The 24,831-nt window shown below is 39.5% G+C and overlaps 1 protein-coding gene across 9 annotated transcripts in view; it reads left to right on the forward strand.

The window, feature by feature from the left end:
* The window catches only part of LOC107220658 (protein scalloped), a 104,124-nt gene that overhangs the window by 33,422 nt on the left and 45,871 nt on the right, over window positions 1-24,831 (forward strand). For 7 of the 9 annotated variants that reach the window (XM_046742736.1, XM_046742739.1, XM_046742737.1 and 4 more), the window contains one exon: window positions 11,479-11,559. The exons of the other annotated variants lie outside the window; for them this stretch is intronic. In XM_046742736.1, the coding sequence (XP_046598692.1) occupies window positions 11,523-11,559 (37 nt within the window). In that variant the 5' untranslated portion in view covers window positions 11,479-11,522. The remainder of the gene's footprint in view (window positions 1-11,478; window positions 11,560-24,831) is intronic. 9 annotated transcript variants of the gene reach the window in all.

The following is a 24,831-nucleotide window of genomic DNA, read 5'->3' on the forward strand; positions in this document are numbered from 1 at the left end:
CAATTTTATTATTATTTATTTTTTTTTTTTTTTTTTGTACAGTGTATTCTTTTCCTTTGTAATCATTTGTCATTTTAATTATACACTTAGAAGGTATAACCACGAAATATTTTCTGTCAAACAACTCGTTAAATACAGTGCGCAGTTGACTCGATGCTCTTCGATTCGTAATCCTATTATCGATCATCGATCCATTACAACAATGTTAATAAAGTTGAAAAATTAAACAATATTACTAACAATTACTGGAATAATATAGTACCGTCGCTCTTGTGTGATGACAATGATAATAGTATTAACAATAACGATACACTCAGGTTTCATATTCACAATTTCGAGGGTAAAATAAAACAGGAACAAAGTTGTATAAAGCGAAAGAGTGAAAACAAAAAAAAAAAAAACAAAAAAAAAAAAAAAAAAATAACGTACAGAATACTGAGAGAAAGAAAAAGAAGAGTATGCGCAGAAAACGTACGCGTAACCGCGGTCTAACGAATTCTGTAAACCCCGCGCGGAAGGGGTGCAGTATAAACGGAAGTTGAGAGGGACGAAGGGTGGAAAGGTTGGGTAAACCGAGGCGAAACTTTTCTAACTTGTGATGCAGAATAAGGAGGGGGGGGAGAAAAAAAAGCTTTGAATTAAATTCATTTTATTACCGTGTACAATACATTTTTATACACGGAGAAAGAGAGAGAGAGAGAAAAACAATTCATTTAAACGTTGCAAAGGACAAACATTTTCAGTGTAACGCAACGCGTATGTATATATTCGAGAGTGAAGCTGCTGCTGCTGCTGCTGCTGCTGTTGCAGGGGAAAGTTCTCTCGGTTAATCCGACAAAATTTCTCTCTCTCTCTCTCTCTCTTTTATTTTTCTCTTTTGAACCCTCCGGCGTTACACGTACGTCGGGTTACTGCAGCGACCTGCTGCTCCATGCGCACACCGGGATCGTAAATGGCCCCTGGGTGACATGTTTACTGTTTACGTGGTTAAACTTCGGATTGAGTCAGCAGTCAGAGCCACGTTTGGCGTTTACTCGCTTCCAATATCCCCGTATCTGCGGATAAAACTGTTGCATATAGGTGTATAATGGTAGTACCGGTTTTTCACGTTTCAAGAATATTTCGCAGTTTACGCGAAATTTTTATTCGGTATACAAGCAGATCGTGACAACGAGGAAGATTTTTTTTTTATTTTTTATTTTTTTTTTTTTTTTAACCTTTCGTCGCACTTTGATGTATCACGTAATACGCTTGAAAGGAAAAAAATCAATTCTCTCATCGCTCGGAAAATTTGGAAAACTTTTTTTTGGTTTCTACCGCCTTGATCTCGGGACGTTTTTAAACATATGCGGTGTACGGAATTGTCTAAATTTTATTCGTCCGAAATCATGATACTGGTTTTTCCAACCTCTAATTTACTCGATTTTCAGAGAAATCGCATCGCTTGTTCTTGAATTGTTCGGTACAATGTAATTTCATCTTTTTTTTTTTTTCCTTATTTATTTAAGACGCAGGTCAAACATCCATTGACTAATAATCGGTTTCATTTATCTTGGATGTGATGAAAAAAAAAAATTGAAATCCATCATACGTGCGGGATTCTTATAGATTATTGATATATTTCTGAACCTTGTTTAGGATATTCGGTTTTTCTCATTTTCAACCCCCACTCGTCGAGTAAACGACGCTGTGTGAGTATATTTTAATTTTCGTAATTTCGCTCTATCGAAACTTTGCTCTCTTGCATTCCGGAACTCTGAGCGGTCGGGTTTCCCACCATTCGAAACTTTGTTGTTCCATAAACGTTTGATTTCCGTACTTCAAATTCTGCCACCGAATAATTCGGGATTAGGCGCTGTTGTAACTTTGACCCCGCCCCGTTTCGGGATGGCAGAAAGTATAACCGCGATCACGAGAAGTCAGTAGCGGCGGCACCAGCAACAAGTGTGGTTCTGATTGCGAGAGAAGGAGGAAAGAGGGTTTCGCCGTACGGTGAAGGGGCGGGGGTCTAATCTTGCGGCGAGAGGAAGATTGGTACTTGCAGACTCCGGCCCTCGAGCTGCTCTTCTGCTTCTCTTCCACCGCTCTTCCGCTTCCTTTTCTCTCCTCTCGGTAGCCGCAGCCGCTCTCTGAATCATTTAACGCGCTGCAACAACGTGCGAGATAAAATCGTTCTCGTAATTTACATTTCCACGATAAAAAGTGGAAAATTTTGAAAACGGAGGATCGAAAGCAGACCAACGCTACACCGCACGTTGAATGATGTGGTAGAGATACCGAAAATACGAGAGAGGCGGAGTTTCGTAAGACTGCAAAATCGTCGAGTGTAACGTTAAGCGTATCGCGTATAAACGAACCGGTATTTCTCATCTTCATTAACGAAGTAATAAACTCCCTCGGAGGTAATAATTTCCACGTTACACTCCACCTCACCCATTTTCCTACCTACCGTCATCTTGCCCGGCTGACAATATTAATATTTAAAGATTCTCGCTACGGGGACGTCGTCCTGTATACACGTACGTACAAATACACGCGTCTTTATACGCGTTGGAATATAAATTAAATGTAATTAATTACCGAGTCATGTCGGCGGGCTGTCAACCAGACGGAATATGAAGCAGGGTATCTCGGTGTATGGTTGATGTATATTACGGGGATGGGGTGGTGAAAAAGAAGGGATGAAACCGAGCCGAGCGCCTAGACAACGGCCGTACTAGAGACGGGATGTGCGCGTAACAGGGTGTATAATACCCGGAACTCCTTGAATTTTTACATTTTTTTTTTTTTTTTTTTTCTCGTGGAATATCCTGGAATTGTCGGGGAAATTTTGAGTTGATAAAAATATAATCGTTGATTAAATTGCACTCTTTATCGATGGTTGATCGAGTCCTTTTTCTTTTCAATCACGTATAGCTGCGGTATTAATAAATTCTACGGAGTTAAGGGCGAGTTTAAAAATATCGAACTGAGGCAGAAAATAGCAGGGTAACGATATAAAATTTTCAAATTCGTGAGAATTTATTTTACCTTATGTTTGCGTTATGAATTTCAAAGTGTAGAAAGTCGAGGTTTTGTAGAATCGCCAGAATATACAAGAACGTAGTTGGAAAACAATTTGTAGTAAAAAATTATTTTGTACAAACGTCGACCATTTCGCGTTTTGATTTTAAAAGTTATTGCATCTCGTTCTTCCTTGTTGTCTAAATTTCAAGATTTTGCGGAACTTTATTTCACCTTTTCTTTTTTTCTCGTAAATTCGATATCGCAACCCTTCTATTTTTCCCATCTCTTTATACATTTCGACACCCTTGACGCTCGATATTTTTCAAAATTACACAAAAATTTAGACAATCGTCTCTCCGAGCTCGACGATGAAACTCGATCGATATCAACGAGACCCTTATCGATGGGGCTTGGCCGCGTTTTCGATTATTGTTGCCGGCTTGCCTTCTCTCCAGAAATATCTCTTCCTACCCTCCCTCCCTCCCTCTCTCCAACTTCAATTTCACGAGCCCTTATTCTGGGACAATACGCGAAAGGATTTCAGGGGCGAAGCACGTGTTCCTTCCTAACCCTCTTAAATCATCACATATATATATATATATATATATGTGTGTGTGTATACTCTGCAGTCGATTTAAGTTGAAAGAGAGGTGGAAATAATAACAATCGTATTTTAAAATTTTTTTTTATTTTTGTTTCTTGAATAACAAAAGAAATTGTTGTTGCGTCATTGCGTTAGGTGTATACCTGTAACAAAGTATACCGCGTTGTAAAATGAAACGGTGGTAAAATTTTTCGAATCCGTACAATTAACAGCTACCTGTGAATGTAAATACGATCGACGTTCGAGGTCTCCTCTGCCTGTGTAACGCAGCTCCTCCGGTTCCCTTATTATATTATCAACTTTCTGTACAAGGTGTTTGGAGTTTTGTAAGGTACTTTGTGTCGTAGCGTATCTATCGGTTCAAGAGTTGTCGAGTTGTTGTATTCGTATGTGAAAAGGTATACGATTTATCTTCGCACGATATTCATCACGGCATCCACACACCCTTGCAATTCGGTTATAATGATTCTCGTCCTATTTCCAATAGAGTTTCTCGTTGTACGAAACCGATATCGTAACCGTCAGGTTCAGCGGATACATAAAAACCGCAACGTGATTCACGAGATTCTTGGCCAATTTATTTTTATACTTTATTCACAAGTGATCTGCGACAAGGAAATTGTTTATAAAAGGAAGGGGGGGGGGGGTAATAATAAGAAGTAATGTTTAATTTTTTTATTTTTTTCATCACTCCTCTCTCTCTCTCTCTCTCTCTTTTTCTACAACTCGTACCCACTGTCATTTTCACAACGATCGTTTATCCCCTCACCGCAGGTCCGCGTATACGTTACGTTATACTTTCGGCTTTCACGCACCGCGCACTTTATCGCGGATGTCGGTTTTGCCCGGAGTGATTCACCGTCGGTGATTTGGCAAACACCCCGGGGCTTTTTGGACGTCGGCCAGAACCTGACGCCCCTCGACCTCAGCTTTAATTATCAAACCTTATTCATTCACAATCGGCTTACCGTGCAGAGCGTATATTTGCACGTGTAAACGTGACACAGGCGTCCTTTGTTACATCAAACGACACCGTACGATGCCGATGATTTTACGCGTACAGTAATTGCACGTCGATTTGGATGCGTACGATGTCGGGGAAATTGCTTGAAACAAGCGAAGAACGAGTAAAATCTAAGAATATAAAAAATGTTGGACTTTCAAGTAATTCTCCAAGCTTTTCGGTTCAATTTTTTTTTATACCAGATACACTTGTATAGGTATACGGGTTCACTTTACGGCATTGGTATAAACCATTAATAACGTACGCGCGGTGTCAATGATTGCCCGCCATTTACATCGTTGGTACGTGTATATATGTATATATGTATGTATGTATGTATACATGTAGTCATGTTGCATGCACACGTGTATGGAATAGGTGTGTAACGTACGTGTGCATTAGCCACGTTTCGACGGATAGATTCATCACGTGACCGCATCATGGCCCTCTAAAACCAGGTCGTATATACACATCGGTACACGCGGAGCGTCCTTCAAATGCCCTCTAACGAAGAACCACTCGATAATACGGGAAATGATCGCGGCGAGCCGCAAACCACTCGGACCAACCCAAACGTTATCGCATCTCTTGCCCTGTCCGTCTCATCTCTCCTTTCTCCTTTCTCCTCTATCTCTGTTTCTTCACCCTTGGTCTCTGCTTGGAATTTATCGACGTTGGGTTGCCGGTGGTGACGATGCACCATTTTTTTACCTGCGGAGTCCCTTCGCGATTATTTTGTGTTTAGAGTTTTTTTTATCACCGATCAGTTGGACAAGGGTGAACTCTGAGGTCATTAAAGACATTCTGGCGGGGCGGGTTAAAGTTCCGAATTTAAAAAGTCTTAGCTACAAAGTTTCGAATGGTCGGAAAACCCGATGGGTCAAATTTCCGGAATACAAGATTCCGAAAATTAAAATATAATCGCACAGCGTCGTTTAATCGAGTTTAAAAAAATGAGAAAAAACGAAAATCGGAATGATCAGGATTCCGAACGTAAAAATATCGAGATTCCAAAACAGAGGAACATCGAAGTGATGAAATTTCACCAAGGAACTGAAAATCTTCGATCATTCGAAATTCCTGTGTTCCAGATTTTCAAACTTTGTCATATTTGCCCTTTCGGAATTCCACACTCTTAGAACTTTACGCGTCAGGTTTCGGACCATTCGAGACTTTAATGTTTCGTCGAAATTAGATTTCTTCGCTTTAAGTTTCGCTACCAAAAAAATTCAGAATTTCAACCCCGCCCGATTCTGTTGGTGCAGTTACGCCAGTTTCAATTGTCACGGTTTGACGAAACCAAGTCGCCAATTATCCGGTCGTATTCACATGTGGATACAGTGATGTTTATCAATTCCCAGTGGTTCGCTATTTTTTTTTTTTTTTTTAATCAAATCGAAGGAATAACTTTTATATTCTGTTTATATGCGAATTTTAATCGACTCTCATAACGATTGCGCGACGATACGAATAACAAATTACGCGACAGTCAATTCGCTACACGATACGTGTACTTATCCGAAGAATGTGTAAACAGCTAATAAAAATTAACAATCTATCATTAATTAACTGTACCGTGTGCACGTTTCATTTTTCCTCTTCCTCCTCTTCACCTCATTCAAATCCGTTCTTTTTGTTTTCCTCTCGCGAACCTGTAGGTATAATAACAACGGAGTTGGGACGAGGTAAATTGGACAAATTAAAACTAATTACCGGAATATTTACGCTCTCTCGTTGATGGGATCGTTGCAACGACCGCAAAAATGTAACTGTTACCTACTGCAGGTTGGAATTAAAATGCATTCACCGGACGGATGCGTGCGTTCCAGCTAAATTACACGATATTTCAACCTGCGCGCTGATTCTCATGCAGTATAACACACGTGCATTGCTCCGTACCTTGTCTGCATTATACAAATGTAATACAACGAGGCTGGAAATGCTGGACCGAATTTTTTCTTCGTTCGTTATCAACATCACCAAATTATTTTTTTTTACCCCATTTATGGTCGATAATGCTGCACGCGGATCGTTAACTTTTCGGAAATATTTTTTTTTTTTTTTTTTTTTTTATTTCAAACTTTTTTTCTTCATCTTTGCAGAAACGGAAAGAAAAAGACACGCGAAAATTGTGCGTCCGAACTACGGCGTTTAACTAAATCACCCTAATCGTGGATGGTTAAACAAATTTTAGAGCTTTTTGTGACAAAAAAAAAAAAAAAAATAGAAAAAAAATATGCACACGCGTGTCGCCAATCTTTCGGTAACTCTTCACCAAATGTCCAAATATAATGTTCCACTCGTACGTACGTACGTAAGTATATAAGCACGTCGCAACGGAAACGCGGGAGTGTTTTCACGTTTCACCGACGTCGTGGTTGAAAAACTCAAGGTTCAACCGCAGATGTAATAAGCGAAACCCCAATGGAAACTGACACTAAATTTAGACCAAACGTCATAGGCGAGGAGCCGTTTTCTGCGCTTCGAAGAACGGGATAAACTGGCTCAAAGCGATCGCCGGCCGTTTCATTGAAGGGGAAATATCTGCTGCTCAGGGTGTACGATGACAGGTAGCAATAAGTGGGAATCGTCGTTTTGATTTCAGATTTATTAGAACACGCGCAACGTGAATCGCGAACTTATTATTGACCCTACAATTTTTGACGAAATCCTCGGAATTTGTTTGCTGCGGAAATTCACGACGCACGATATCTGCGGTGTCTGGATCAGAAGTCGGGAAATGAACGGAAACCGTGTAAAATGAAAAAAAAAATGTCGCTATTCGCGCCAAGAATGATAATAATGTGGTGGAAATGAATGCGAGTTGATTCGAACAACGCAAACTAATCGTAAGATATTTTTGAAATTTTAGAAAAGGCGAACGGTGATAATCGTTACTGATTCCATTATGGAGCTATTTTTGTTCAAGTTTTTCGCAGATTCAATTTTTCTTTTCGTCAAGTTCGTAACGAAACCCGTCTAGAAACGATCTAAATGAAAAACAGATGCTTCGGACCGTTTGAACAATGTTATAATCGATAAAAAAAATAATTACAAGTGCTAAGAAAAAATATGTTACAGAAGAAAAATTGGCCCATCGTTTGTCTTGTTCATTTTTCAACGTTTAATTAAAAAGAAAAAAAAGTTCCACTTTTCAAAATCACTCTGAATATTTATAAATAATTAATAAGTCTTGTAAAAAAATTTAGGGTACTGTTGCAGAGTCGGGACAATTGCAGAAAAAATTTGAAACAAAATCAATAAATCAAGTGGTGATGATCGGACGTTGATTCGGTTTCGCACGGAATTCTTCGTCTAAGATAATTTTAACGTCCGCAGTTTTCGCCTCTATTAACTCGACGTCGATTTTACACGCGACGCGAACACGCGTGTCTCGTATAAAATTCATCGAAACGAATTGTCGAAAAGTCGAAGACACGTGTTTTATAATTTAATCTGCTGTACGCTGATGTATATATTTATATAATATGAATATTTTAGCAACGAGGCTGCAAAATCGTATAAATGTTACACTCAACTGTTGCCTCTCAACAGCGTCAATTTTTCCTGCTGCATCGCTGCATGCATTCATACATGTATGCACGTACGATGATGTACGCCACGCGTTTCTGCAGCTGAGCCAAGCTTTTCACCACCTCGCTTTTCAACGTTCGCACTTGTCTGAACTTGTTTTTATTGCAATATAAACTGCAACTATGTTTTTCTTTTCTTTTTCTTTTCATTTAGTTAAAATTAAATATTTTGTATGTAATATATATTATAAATATATATACACACATATGTATATAGATATGCGAACGATACGCACAAAAACACAGCAACTGTTTGTCGACCGGAATTTACCGCCTCATTTCCTCCCAACGTTCGCGTTACATACACTGTACGAAAATTGTTTTCTCGTTTCGTTGCGTCCACGTTTTTTTTTTTTTTTTTTTATCCCGTTTGTTTCCTCTTTTTTGCCTTCGGCCTTTCGCTGCGATTCGTTTAAATATCCTGCGTAGAAAACGTTTTGCATCTGCACTTTGTATATCATTGAACATTTTTATTTTTATTCTTGCGACGTATCCGTAACGTTATCGAATTATTTTTATGTTGCGTGATAAAAAATTTTTTTTTTTTTTAAATCGACCAATAGTCGGTTAAACAATTTTTCAGTGACGACAGTTGACCGAAGTGTTTAGATAATTGTTTACGTAACCGTAGGTCCGATAATGAAAACTTGAATTTGAACCGCAGAAATTCACGTCTTGTCTCGGTTTGTACAAGAGGGAAGCATTTTTAAGGAATCCGTATTTGGATTGCGTACGAAACGCCGATGCAGTTTTCCTCTGGCTTCGTGTTGTGGTAAAAATAAAAAAATAAAATGAATAAATAAATAAAACAAAGAAGAAAAAGTAACGCGAAAGAGTGAAAAGCAGCATCCGATTGATCCGAAACGAGAGAGAATCCCTTTAAACCTGTCTTGTTTCGTACAAGGTGCGTGTAACAATATTGCGACAAGATCCTCGTTTCAATCGGCACTATTTTTGCCGCACGCATCGAAGGCGAGAGAAAGTCGGATCGATACTTTGCACCGTAATGCGATCGATATCGGTATATGTGTACTTTATAGCTATCAGGATATGGCGAACAGATATATATGTTGCAAAAATTAACATCGTAGATTCGAAGTGAAGAGAATTCCAACGTGATACAGGAAAAAGGAACGGGATTTTTCATGCGCATTATTCCAAATTCAATTAATCCTCTCCGTTTGATAATAATTAATAATAAATGGGTGAAAGATAATCGTTATCATTTTTTTTCTCCTTCTATTTCCGTTCCTTAACCATGCGCCTGTAAAATAACGACGTTCAATTTTTTTCGTTTGTCCAAATTTTCTTCTAATTTCTTCTCTGGTTTTTTTTTTTTTTTTTTTATTTATTTATTTATTTTTTTTTTTCCTCTTACCGTCAGCGTCAGCGCATCGCATTTATCTGTCAGCGATATAACGACGAGACGTGCGAAATAAAGTCTCAATTATTTATACTTGTCATCTCTTTCGCATTTTTTTCCTTTTCGTTTTTACTTATTTTTTATTTTTACGTACGAAAGACGGGCGTATGGTGTACATAATATATATATATGTTTATTCGCGTTATACGTATGTCATGTAACGCCGTCCTCCAAAGTAACAATCGTACCGTTCATCGCAATGCGTGTATAATGAATTGCAAACTCGTATACGGGACACGGACACACATACGCATGAGTTATTACGTACGTGTATGGAGACATTGGGTGTATCAGTGTGCAATGCACCCACACGTAAGATTTGTTTTATTTTAACATACCTCGCGAAAATATCTAATAATATCGACCGCGACTACGTGCGGAATCAAAAAAGGAGTGAAGAAAAAGAGGATGATATAAAAGAAAAAAATTAAAGAACGAAATACGATACCGTGTATGAAAGTGAAGAATTTTAAGCGTATTTCTGCGGATCTGACGTATGTCGTGTATAACGTACACGTGTATATGTTACGACCGCATCCGTGCCGCTGCAACATATGTGCATTGAAAGAAATATCGCGGTGAAAGTAAGGGTGAAAATACGCTTGTCATAAGACGGTGAAAAATTTTCCAGACTTATTTTTCAATTCCGTTTTCAATCTACTCGGTCTCTCGCTGTTTCAAAGCTTGACGAGTTTTCCAGGTTATATTTATTTGTTTCCGTTTTTTTTCTACATTCTTTTCCGCTCTTTCAAATCTGTACAAAATGCAGATCTCATTGCGGTTTTATCGGAAAATGTGCATATACATGTATATATGTATTGTTAAAAATTTATTACAGTGAGATATGTGAGATAAATATTCACCCGTGTTCGCGAATATTGTATTTAATTATCAGAATTTAATCAACAATGCTACGTATTCACTGGATTTATTCCGGGAATTTATTATCGACGATTCGGCGAATAATTATTAGCTTATCCGGCGTATTTTTCATTATTAATTCGATCTCACAGAACAGTTGTAATTACCGCAACAACTGTAATCTTTCTCAGTGTACAATATACGGATTTTTCATTGCGTTTTCAAGTGTAAAAGTAGCCGGATATCCGCATTGTTTTCTGCGTCCCGTTCCCCCTTTGTTGCATTGCATCGCATGTTTAAAGGCTGCGGAATCCACGATTACTTATTGGATAGAGGGGGGGGAAAAAAAAACATGAAAAAAAATTTAAAAAAAATGAAAAAACATCCATCGACGTGTCTTTATCCTTGTTATTTATTTATCTTTATCTCTCTTCCATTTTTCGAGGATACGTCGTTTACGAATGAGAGGAATTGAGACTCGCTGCACAGTCGCAGAGCGAAATGCTTAATTACGGCGTAATTTTTACACCGCTACACGTGTGCATGTGGATATACCGCAGATCGCTTGTTCCGTACACACATGTTGTTAGGTACGAGTAAAGAGGTAAACGATACGTTACAGACTCTCCGGTAAACCGCATCTCGTCGTAAAAAGTAAACGAGACGAGTGTCTTTGCGCGTGTTAACGACAAATTTTATTATTAATTATTATACCGTATACGGAATCGTGACATATTATTGCGCCCTTCCCACCTTTCGCCTGCGGTATAAACACTCGAATACAGACGTAAGATTGTGGATATTTACTGTGTCGCGTGAAGTTTGGATCGAATTATTGCAAATGAAATATACAAGTACGCGCTGATTTCGTTTGCAAATTAACAATTAATCTCTTTGTATCGACGGCGCATGCCCGGCATATTGTACGCATATACGTATAGTACATGATTAACTGTATATGTAAGATAAATTGTCTGTGCATTTGTAGGTGTATCCTCATCGCCGTCATCCTGACCTGCCCGAGAAATCCTCATGAAAGACTGGGAACTCAGTACTCAGAATAGCATCGGTATTGTAGAATTTATATTTTGTTTTTTAATACACGATTTTACTATGGGAATTATTGTCGTACCTAAGTACGGAATATATTTATGGCGATGATGGTGGTGGTGGTGGTGGTGGTAGTGATATAATTTATATTGGTTGCGGAAATGCTTGTACGTTTAAAGTTTGGAGTGTATTTTTTTTAGTTTTTTTCAGTTTTATTTATCCCGCCCCAAAGTCGTCTCTTTTATTTTATCTTACTTTGCTATCATTTTAATTCGCAAAGTCTAATTGACGATTTCGTCCTGCTGGTATTCGAAAGAATATAAAAGAAAAGAGAGGAGATGAAGAAAGAACAGAGATTCAACTGTGCAACAGGCTAGTTGAGAACTGTGATCAAAGATCGGATTACCTGCGTTTTGATTTGCGAAACGAGTGGTAAAAGGAGAAGAAAATATAAAATCGACAATCGTAACGTGCGACGGAATATCTTACAGCGAATTATCAACTGCAACGATTGACAATATTTCTCGCGGTTGAGAAAACTGGCTTTTATTGTAATCGGTGAAAATTAATTTATTATATTACACCGGTAAACACGAATTTTGAGTAACTGGATTCTAGATGTGAAATTTTGATTTCTTTAATCTAACTGATGAAAGCAAAAATATTTTTATTAGATAAATTTTGCTTGTTATTTCAACGTGCCGTTGTCACCTGCTGCTTGTAATATCAACCAAAAACTTCAAGACTTACAAAGTAAACTTTATAAGTAATGAATGAAGATTTCGACAGTTATTCGACGTATAGAATCAAAATTTATTTATTTTTTTCTTGATCTGTGATATTCGTACAACCGTGCAGGATCATTTCTGTAGCATTCGGCGAATTTCGGGATCAGGACCGATCGATAGATAATATCAGGAACGGAAGATCGAGGGGTCCTCTGCCCTTTGTGAATGGTACGTAGAGATTTACGAATTTAGGTCAAACAAATCCGCCCTCTATGGGGTTTTCGGGGACGCGCGTGTTAACCCCGAAAACGGCGGGTGAAGGGGGGCGTTAAAGGTCAGTTACGCGTAACGGAGAATCGTCGAATCGACGCAAACGGGACGCTCGGCTCTCAAAGGGCCGATATTAGGTACCTACGTGCAACGGCAATGCCGAGGATGGAGGGGGAGGAGGAATTAAATTGGAACCAAATCAGGGGAAAAATCAGGGGAAGCTCGACTAGATTTTTTTTTTTTTTTTTCCTTACCATACGTCAATTCAATATCGTGCCATTTGATCGTCGATTATAATTAATGCCAGTTAAATCGTAAAAAACTTGATGTAAAAATAGAAAAACTTGTTTCAGGGTGGTCCTTATTCAGGGTGTCGACGAATTTTTGTCAGACCATCCCCCAAATCAACTTGAAATAATTCGAAAACAATCGCCTAATTTTTTCAGATTCTTACATCGACTCTAAGATAGTCCGCATTGTGATCGAAGTTTCTTATGGAAATTGACACGGGTAAAACTTTTTTTCTCAGCATATATTTTATCGCAAGAGTAATAACGTTCCAAATAATCTGTAACCGCGAGTTTTTGGTGAGAATTAGTTCTACTACCTGGGAAAAAATACACATCATCGTACCAGGCAATCTAGACGAATTGCACAACCTCGAAACCTGACTTTTTTTTTATTTAGATGAAGTGCAATTCGTCCAGATTGCCTCGTACGATGATGTGTATTTTTTTTTTCCATACAGCATCACTTGTGCCGACTAAAACCTCGCGGTTACAGATTTTTTGGAACGTTGTTACTTTCGCGATAAAATATACAGTGCGAAAAAAAGTTTTTCTCACGTCACTTCCGTAAGAAACTTCGATCACAACGCGGACTGTCTCAGACTCGCTGTATGAATCCGAAAAAATTTGGCGACGCTTTTTAAATGATTTGAAATTGATTTCAGTGATGGGGCGGTAAAAATTCGTCGACACATATACCGATTCTTTCCAGTGTCACACTTAGAACCGATTCACATTCATCGTTCGAGTCGAAGGTGCAAGCTGCGGGTATTTCGCGATGCGCTTGCGTTAAACGAACAAGGCACGGTTGCTCGGCGGCGGTTGGTTGAGTCGTAAGGATAAAAACGCAGAGATTTGCTTTCTCGTCGTCTTACGTACGCCTGATTGCGAGTCGGTACACCCATGCACATGTATAATGTGTGTATTTATGCGAGTGTGGTAAACGTATCGCAAGGTATCGAGGTCAACTGGTTCTCCGACAGCCGGCAGTCGGCAGCCGTTATAAAGGGACATTGCAACACAGCCGTTAGCCCCTCGAGAACTCCAAGAATTGCAAATAAATTATTATTGTTGCTTGTACGTTTATCCCGCACGGCAACCCGGCATTGAACTCACCGCGGGAATACCGATTCTCTTCTTTCAGTCATTCTTCCTCGTGGATTTTGCTGTGTCGAGATAATCCTTCCCAGGATAACCGATTCTTCATAAACGCTGTTTATTTTATATTCGAGGAGATACGTGGCGCAGTTCTTATGTTACGATAATAAATTATTGTATTCGTATTAGCTTCTTCTTTCTTATATTTTCCATGGGCGTATGCGTCGTATACCGTTGTTATTGTATCGAGAATTTAATCGTGAAATTGTATTCTACGTTTTATTTATTAATAATTACCAGCCATGTTAGTTGAGGAAATGAGACGAAACATTTTCGCTATGTGACACCGTTTCGTGAAATTGTTTCGAACGTCTGTAATTTACCTGAGAGAGGTTTTCAAAGTTGACGAAACGATGGAAATATGGAGCGGGGTTGAAGTTACGAATTTGAAAAGTTTCGAAAACGTCTAATTTCGAATTATTTTGTGGCGAAACTTGAAGCGAAGGTATCGAAATTTTTCGAAACAACAGTTTTGAATGATCGGAAAACCGGCGGATCGAAGTTACGAAATGAAAGATTCGAAAGATTCGTGTTAACGATGGAGCAAAGTTCCGAAAGGTAAAGTTTCCGATAATGGAAAATTCCGAATACTAAAATGTAGGTACTCGCACAGCGTGGCTTACTCAACGATCGGGTGTAAAAAATCCGAATGATCAGGATTCCGAATGTAAAAATATTGAAAATCCAAAAACAAAAAAAAAAAAAAGAGACCGGAGCGGTGAAATTTCACCAAGCCGGAAATTCACACCCCACAGAGTTTCAAAAAATTCGTGCAACCAATGATTAGCAGGTATCTAAAACTCGAAAGTCCGTTCAAATTGGATCGGCCGATCGTAAATTCGAGTCGTCGTCGCCCCGATGCTTGTTTTGTCAATCCCTCGGCTAAAATACGCCCATCTACAAGTGTTCCAAGGTGTCCGCTGTGTCTTACCTACGATATTCTGTCCGTGTTAACGAGACGCCGTCACCGCAGTCGCACGCGTCCGACGGTACCCGACGTTAGATGTGATAATTAGTAACGTCCGTTACGGTTGATTGGAGCAGGAGCGTCTCTGTCTTGCTCGTCGACTTGTCACCGTTCCTAATTGTCATTATTTTCGTCACCGCCGGACTGCGGACCGCGTCACGGCAGGAAATTGCTGCGACGCGTCGACGCGACGAATTAATTTTACACCCTTGTTCGCAGCAGCAGCAGCTGCGATTTCGGTGTAGATTTGAAATTGCAATTTTTCGATACCGCTGTTTTGTTTTTTTTAATCATTTTTTGGAAGAGGGTAACCGGTAGTCCGAATACAGAATTTCGATTAGATTCTGCGGTGGCTTCGGACGCCATCTTGAAACCGTTCATTTTCAATTTTTGTCGAATAATTTTTATTTATTTTTTGTTTTTTTCTTTCACTTTGCCTCGGATCAATATTTTCAGACTTGTGTCATGAATTTTATATGTCGTGAAAGTATCGTCGAAATTCTGAAATCGGACAACCAAATAGATTTAGAAAAACACAACGTTCAAATAACCGCCGGAAAATACGATTGCGTACCTTATAAGAATGTCGATTACACGTGTGTATAATTCAATTCGCGTTGAGTTTATGCCGGTAGAATAAACCCGTGGAAAAATTCCCCGCTTTAGTTTTTCACCGTTCGTTCATCCCTCGCCCCTATTTCGAACCGAACTCCGAGCCCCATTCTCTTCCCCGTACAGCACACGGTGGAACGATCACTGCTGATGAAAATTATGGCCAAGAGGCCGTGAATATCGTGTGCATAAACCTATAATATCATCCCTCGAGTTTTATTCCCGTTTGGAGTTGCGCGATCCGAAAAGGGCGCGAGAACGAAGAAATTTATGGGATGTAGAGATGCGTGTCGTGAAAGTATTGGTAGCGGAAAAGTTGCGTGCCTTGAAAATTGTCAGCTGTTGGTTGCAACGAACTTTATTTTTTTTTTTTTTCTCTCTCTCATATCTTTTCCTTGCATCCCGTATGTGATCTTGGATATTGGACGATGAAAGCCCGCTTTGTATTGTGGTATAATTGTGTATGTATACGTGTACACTGTAAATTTTTCAACACGTTACTCGCGATTAAGAGCAGTTATTGCGGATGATTCGCGAAACGTGGGAAATCTGCCACAACCGGCGTCTGGTTGGCAGACATGCGATTTACGTTCGTTAACAACGTGTATTGTAGACGTGGAGTGAATTAACTCACACGCACACACGAGTCTTCGTTCGACTCGACGACAATGTCGCGTGTTTAGTTTTGTTCTTGGCGTGATTTGATTTTACCTCAATTATCAATCCGGTGTGAGATTTATTGCATAAATGTTGCCGTCGTTCGTCACGTTCTTTTCGAACGATAATCGCGCACGAGTTTCTTATTTTTTTTTTTTTTTTACGTCATTTTTTCTCCACATGTTTTCATTCTAAAACGTGAAACATCACAGTCTTAGGATTTACGCCCATATCGAGCTCGAGAAACGCGCTGGTTTGTTCATCGAATCCTTGTCTGTAGAATATTATTTAATAACCTTGAAATATTGTATTTTACATTCGCGCCCGGTTGCTAGAAAATTTTTAAGACACTCGACCGGCCTATGAATTTATTATTTCGTATAACTTTTATCTATAGACGTTGATTTTTATTTATTTACTAATTTTTCTCGATTTTTATTTTGTACATGTATATATATATGTATATATATTTGTTTGTTTCTTTTCTTTTTTTTTTTTTGCAAACTTAATGCTAATTCATGCTAATCCTTTTGGCTCATCCAAGAACAAACGTTTCTGTAATACGAAATGTAAGCGGCGGCACGTCGTTTCACTTAACTGATTAAACAAAGGATCGGTGTACAAGTTATCGCTAATAATAAGTCAATAATTTGAAAAACATGTTTCAGTACAATTAGATACCTACGTGTAGATTTCCTTCTTATTATACGTATGAATTTTACAAATATATCGTCCAGTGTATATCACATATCACATTTCGGTGTTACACCGAAATATCGAAATTCCGAATAATCGAAGATTTTCATATCATTAAATTTCTGGCTCAGTGAAATTTAATCACTTTGATCATTCTTTGTTTCGTATTTTAGATATTTTTACGTTCGGAATCCTGGTCAATTCTGATTTTCAATCTTTCTCACCCACTCTGCGCGAGTATATTTTATACTATCGAAACTTTACTTTTCGGAACTTTCCTCTAGCGTTACTTGAATTTTCGGAATATTTCATTTCGAAACTTTGTTGTTTGCATAAAAGTTTGATTTTTTTACTTCAAGTTTCGGTTGGGAAGTTTAAAGCAAATAAAAAGGCTTCTTCAACCTCGCTTTCCTCGACATATTTCTCGCTAACGAATATTGGAAAAGTGGTGTTAAATAAGCGAAGAAAAGGAAGGCAGAAAGGGTAAATAAAAAAAGAAAGCAAAGAATAAGTGCTTCTCACCGACGGACCCGCGAGGCTCTCCGCTCAAGATAGATAGAGCGTATTATTAGACGGATAACGCGAGCCTCGACGTTCCTCTTAATTTACAGCATCCGCTGAGCTGCCGCCGTGCTGCTACATCATGAAAACCCGCGGCTGTTCTCTGCGCGGGGATGATTAATCTCCGAAATTCAATGGGTGAGCTTAATTGCTCGTTTCTTATTGATTTATTTCTTAATTTGTTCGTATCAATTTCACCTCGATTCCATTCTACGTCATACGTTACCTGTTATATTTCCATTTTCAATTACACAACATTTCGGGAAGAAAATCACATTGTTCCGCTTCAAATAATTAACCAATATTCAAATCTACGATACAATCGTAATGATATAATTCTCACATTTGCGCGTATAGAAATGTTTCCTTCGTTTCTTCTTAATTTCCCTACCTACGATTATGCAAATCTGAAAACGTTTTTACGCTATGCGGATAATCTGCGTGTCGCCTTTTATTATCATTTCTTCTCGAATATCTTTACACGTATTAAATTAATTATATTTTAATATGTTATAGTTTGGTTGAATAATTGATTCAAAAATTGAAAACCTTTCGAACAAGCGACATTAATTGCAAGATGATTTCGACACCTCGAATCGAGGAATATGTCGTCGAATCGTCGACCGACCAGCTTTCCCCCCCCCCCCCACCCCTGCTTTTTTTCTAAAATTTTCTTTCGTTCTTCAACATCTTCTCATGTGTTCCGCGGGTACTTTTATACGCAAACTCTACTTACGTAGCTTTCGGACTTTTCATCGCAACCGGATGGATAAACTTGCTCGTAACCTGTAACTTGCGTATTACCCGTTAGCTTGGGGTTAAACGCGCGTGTCACTTGATACAATCTATTGAATTTCATCGAGTATATAGAATACACGTCAAAATGGTGAAAGTTTTTCGTCATTCAATCTACCGGCCAGAGCATGCTACGAACCTGCCGCAGCTCTCTAAGTGTATATAAAGTCGTATCGAGTTAACCTCGAGCTCTCCCAAATACTAAATTATACATCCTTTCTGCTACGAGCCTTTTCCCATGGTATTGTAATTTTTTGTTTCCATTTTTCTTTCTTTTTTTTTTCTTCCTTCAACCGCCTACGATATGAATAAACAACGAATCGCGCGCGTTAAAGAAAATCGCGAGCAATATTTAACGTGCATCGATCCTACGGTCGGGTTGTACTTGTGCAACGTATAGATTGAAAACTAAAAGTTACATTCACTAGGTATATTAAGGATTGGTTACGAGGTCGGTTAAACCTACAACCAACCACGTGTATTTTTAGCCACGTGCAAAACTCTGGCGAACTTTCGGGCTTTCGACAAGGCGATATTACGATTGGTACGCGTGTCAATTAATCACCTGCTGCATTAACCGTGCGTCGAATCGAATCGATCTGCGATTGATAGGTTTACCGCACTTGTTCCAGAGATTTGATTTTAACCTCGAAACTGGATTTTATCACGCGTTCGTTCTTTACGCAACGGTTTTTCATCGAGGTTTTTACAACTTGAAACTTTGAAAATTCAACGGTTATTAACCACTCGAAATACGAGATATACGAAAGGGGTAAACTTCTTCTTGGATAAATCGGAGCGGAGTCGTTTAAGCTTGAGGCCAAAGACGATTAGAGCAATTATTCATTAGGTATACACGCGGTATATTTGGATGCGACTTGGCACGCAGCTCTGGATGGTATCGGCTTTAGAATCGCCGGTGTATCGGTACTGTTTGTCTAATTTGATTCCTAACCAGAAATTAATTACTTAGCTTAACGACCGTTGTTAATTATTAGCCTCTGATTGCGGTAGGTAATGCTCGTTATTCTCGAGCATAATCGTTTGTATACGTATATCGTTAATTAAACCTCTTACTATCAACGATTTGTCAACGATAATAACGCTTCTGCCTGTCGTAGTTTTTATTATACAAACTGCAAGGACGACGCAGATTTCACGTTACGATTCGACTTTATCGTTAATTCATCCAACGAGCGTGTAAAATTCGCTTGAGAAAATTTTATAACAAGCGTCGACCATATTTTCAATGACAAATTCTACCGTCATTAGTTTTTTTTCTTTTTTTTTTATTGATTGTCTTTTCTCACGGTATACAAAATTCAACGTCCAATGATAGTTTATTCATCCGTCGGTTCGTCTTAACTCCGTTTGCACGATGTTAAATAACTTTCAATCGCGTGGATCGAATACATTTAATATTATCTCGGTGAGGTGTCTAGTTTATAATCCGCGATGCTGCATGAATGGGAAAAAGACGAGATACAATTTGCACGTGGATTGCCGCCACGCGGTCTGACGTCATCGTCTGACGTAGCATTGAGTTTTACCGCTTATGTTACAATGGCTAAAGCCACTCTTGTATTAAAATGAAAGAAATTCACTCGCGTTCGACGAGTTACTTACAATACACTGAGTCTGTATAATTTATTGTAACGATTGCTTATCTAATCGCCGGTTGTAAAACTGTCACTGACTTATAATCGACGTTTCCTGACCAAGGATGGATTTCGCGTTTTCCGCATGTATGACGCAACCATAAATATATCAACAATTAAATGACAGCTCAACTCGTCGACGTTATTTTCTGTGATAGATTCTTGTTCTATTTTTATCTCACCGCTCCTCGCTTGCTTATTGTAACATCAGTCAATACTACAATCTCTACTTTTTTTTCTCAGTTCTCTTGTATGTATACATATAATTCTTTATTCAAAATCATTTACGTGGAATACTTGGTTTTTAACGGTTTTATGAATTTTTCATTTTTATCTCGAAGTGAAAATTAAGGAGACATTTTCATCGAAAGATCGAAAGAACACTGTTTCAAACTTGATTGAGAGCGGAGAACGGTGTTTTTTCACGTCTTTGAATAAAAAAAAAAACGGGATCGGAGTATTCTTTGACATATTTTATACCGCGCTGTGGGTATCAACAGGTCGGCAATTTAATACCGACGGACATCATCATCATCCCGACTTTCTAAATACACGAGTATCTGTAATAATTCCAAGCCTGCCACAACCTCGTTTACACATCAGCGCACAATTTTCTTGTCTTTTTCTCCCGCCTTTTTCTGTATCTATATAATAGCTGACACAAACCGAGCCTAATATCCGTGAAAATCAAATTCAGATCATTATGCCTTTTCATTTAGATATCGCGGACGTTTAATTACACTCGTTGATCTTCGAAGATCGCGTCCTAGTTTAAACCTTTTTTTTTTTTTTTTGTCTCTTCAACACAGTTATTAGTTGGGAAAATTTTCTTTCGGATCTTGCAACGACTTTTTCCCTTACAACATCGGACTCGAATTTGATTGAAAGAAAACAAAATGAATGTGTATATTTGCCGTCTATAGGACGGACATTCACTCGAAGAGCATTCTGCGGATCGAGCGGATTTTTTGTCGAAAATATTTCCAGGGATAAACCGCCAGGCAAAAGAGCCTTGCCTTACAGCTCGACTTATCTAGATTCTCTATAATTGTTGCAAGGCAAACTGCACCGCAACACAGCTGACTCGACACGCGGTGCCGTGTGGCGTAATTTGCGTTGGCTGCAAACTCGCGGAAATGTCATCAGAAGCTAATTGGACTAGTTAACGCACAGGCTTGACCTTTATAATTCCGCGCTCTCAATTATTTCTCGCCCCTGCGAATTACTCACGCCGGCTATTTTCAGGTGACTTTTGTTAAGACTTATACACATAGATACAATTTTCATCATTCCCTGCGTGGTTAGTTTGACGCGTCTGATTCGTCGATTGACATCTCATTTAGTACGCTTCGCGCGATTCATTTTCACCGTTTTAAGTTATTTTTGAAAAAGGTTGGATACGTTCGTTTCATCGAACATCGGGCATCAACGATGTTAATAAATTGAAGCTAGTGCGACGATTTCATTTTTTAATTAATTTTTAAATGCGGATAACTCAAAGAACCTTTTCGAAGCTGCACTTTCGGTCGAGTTCTTGATAAACAATTCCGTTCCGAGACAAACGGCTCTGTGAAATAACAAGTGTGGAATGGAAATTGGGTACTTTTCATAATCAATACGTAAAATTTGATATATGTAGGTACCTGCTACATGTGGTGGCTTTACCATGAATTCAATGAACTACGGGGAATCCTGGTTGAATCGTTAAAAGGCCGTTGATATTGGGAGTGTTTGTCGTTAAAGTCCGTAATAGCGGCGGTTTCTACGTTACGACATCCGTCGAGTAGGCGCATTACGGCTCGTTCGGTGTCAGCTTCTAAAACTCCGCGGAGCCAAAATAAAAACAGAACAGTTGCATCTTATTCTCATTTTATCCCCCCTTTGTCGCCGTCTCGTTAACGTCAAGACAATGCTTGCCGTCGGAAGTTTTGCAAAATGAATATATTCATCCAAGCCTGTTTCACGGAGCGTGATAAAAAAAATTACTTACAAATCAAGGAAAGGCTATCGACGCGATAAGTATTAATCATATATTTCTTCGTTGAAAATACGAGTTATCAATTTTCGCACACTTGTAAGAAATTATAGTAAGAGCGATAGTAATGAGAAAGAATAGTAACGGTTACTAGACTTTCCGGTAACAGCTAGAAAACTAATTTTCATTTTCTACATGGAACTATATCTTTCGATTGTGGTAAAAAATGAAAATGAAAAAAAAAAAAAAAAAAAAAAAAAAACTGGAACTAAATATTTCTCTCAGTGTACGTACTTCAGAATCTTTCCTGATCGTGTTTGCGTTGTCGCTCTATCACTGCGGAAGATGCGATCGAACCTCGGACGGGGATCTCGCAAAACCGCGAATATCCCGCAGGTTAACGTCACTGTAGGCGGAAAGCACGGATGCAATGGGGGGTAATCGGCGACGTGCCAAACGGTGCGGAACCAAGGCAACGTCGCCAAGACGAGACAAGGGTACCGAGATATTGCGACGATCACGACGGATGAGAGAAGAAAATGAGCACCGGGCGACAGGAAGTGAGAATAAGAAACGCGCCCGCTAACGAGGTCCGCAATCTCGCGTAATCAGGAACCATCCGCGAAGTCTACGTCTCGGGGTTCAACGGTCATTCGGGACTAATTGGTTCGCACGAAACACCCGGAAACCGGAATAAGCCGGGGGCGTTAAGGGGGAACTTCATCCACTTTGTCCGTTTTCATATTTTCCCGCGAGAAAATCAATGCAGAAAATCGCAGGACCAACAGGTGCCGCATCTTACAGACCTTACACCTCGATGGTCGGTCCTGACGTGTCGCAACTCTTTGACTACACCTGGATACGTTGAACCTGGATGAAAATTTAAACGAACAGTCACGGCGAGGCAGAGGAGGAGTGGAGGTGGAGGTTCCGCGTCCTCGCTCGTACCGGCTGGTGAGTCATTTGGTGACATTTGACCCCCACCAAGCAACTTGGATCGTCCTCTCCCGGTTTGCCCAGTGACGTCAAAAGTGGTTCTCAATTTGCGGTAACCGTCTGAGTTTTGATTCACAACCGCGACGTGATTCGATTATGTCAGGTACCTCCATGTGTAGCTTTGCGTAGGTATAGGTGTAGGTATACGGCTCGTCTTCGTCGCCTGTGTTTTTAATGCCCAATATAGCCAGACGTGTAACAGGTATATAACAATAATCTTTTGATTAAACTTTCATGGATATCGTCTCCCGATTTCTTACACCGAAGACGTTTTACATCACGCCTGCATATTCGTTCCGATTCACCTTCATCCCTTACAAAATGGATCCCTGTTTTTGTTCCGCGTTTCTCATCGTTTTAGCTGGTTATAAGTATATTCCTGATAAAAGTGACGCGGACGTTGCTTTCAACGCTGACGTAGAATTCATCCGATTGTGTAACCATTGGAACGTGATTCGAGTGTCAATCGTTCTCATGGACGTCCGTATTGGAATCCATCGTTGACGTTCGGTTCGATTCACAAATATTTATAGATCTGAAGTACGGAGTATCTGACTTCATCCGACCGTTCGAGGATTAGGTCTTTCGTTCGTACGAGTTACGTATAAAGTGCCGAATATAAAGTAGCTACCGCGAGTTTGATTAACCGTCCTTCTAAATTATACCTGAGCCTTATCTGCGTCGGAGTCGCAAACTCACGACACCGTATTCGACTTATTTACGAAACGGTATATCGTATAGTACAGCTTTTTTTCCTCCGAGTGGACAATGATATTCCAATTTCACGATTCAGTGCGTTCGGTGTGGATACATTACCGTAGCACAGATGTCGCAACGTCGTTCCAGTTACCAAAAATTACTACGAAATAAGCAACAAGGTTTTCAATGGATCGAATTATCCTTACGTTTGAAAAACCCGCGTACAACGTCCACTGGCAATTAGCTTACATCGCGTTACGCTGTAATTTACAAGTCACAACTCGCCGTGCGTTGTCCTCTGCTACCTAAAGCAAAGGTCGTCGCAGCATGCAGCAGCAGCGTTGGTGAAAGGAAACAGTGACGGTTTTATCGCAAACTCAGGGTGTTGCTCAATGAGCTAATAACTAAGACTCCGATTGTCCGGAGTTGGGCGTAGCTGAAATTTTTCCTGATCACCGGCGTAGACTAGAAACTCGACGACCTCGATGCCGTCGTCGCAGATCCACCTGCCTCCGATATTACGAACTGGACAACGGATCGGCAACCAGTCAGGGTCGGTGATGCTCTGGTACGGTATCCGTTATTGCCCACACGCCAACGAAGGACGAGAAGGCGACTTCCGTCGACGGAGGAAATGAATTAGCCGGAACGGAGGTGATCCATCGAACCTACAAGAGGAAGCGTCGCGGACGATCAATCAAAACCTGACCCACTCCTCGTCTCGCTTTTCTCGGTACCACTTTGGGCCTTTGGATATTCTCTGCTACTCGATCTCTTCGTCCTTCGCATGTCTCATCTCAACGATCGTCGCAGTTTTATTCTACACGATGCGCCCTCTCCAACAGTAAGATAAAGAATCCAATTCGCTACGCTTCGTCATTTGGTAACCAAGGTTCGTACGCACAGGGAAAAGTTGGAGAATTTGAAAAATAAGACTGGAGTTTTTGACTCTGTCGAAGATACAAACTTGTTCTTATAAAAAGTATTTTCGATGTTGAAGAAAAATAAGATTGCGCTCAAAATTTTATTTCGTCGCACCGCTTCGTACCTTCTATGTATATTACTTAATACCAAAGCTTCTTTCGGTTTTTTCTTGCAAAAAATTACAGACCATTGCTTGTGAATCGATGGTCAGACAGTACAAGATACTTACTAGCTAATATCGAAGGTATCAGTATTAATGTGTGAAAGAACTGTCGTTAATCAGCGTCATATTTCTTGAAAGGTTACTG

Source organism: Neodiprion lecontei, chromosome 6 (genome assembly GCF_021901455.1).
Source record: "Neodiprion lecontei isolate iyNeoLeco1 chromosome 6, iyNeoLeco1.1, whole genome shotgun sequence".
Lineage (NCBI taxonomy): Eukaryota > Metazoa > Arthropoda > Insecta > Hymenoptera > Diprionidae > Neodiprion > Neodiprion lecontei.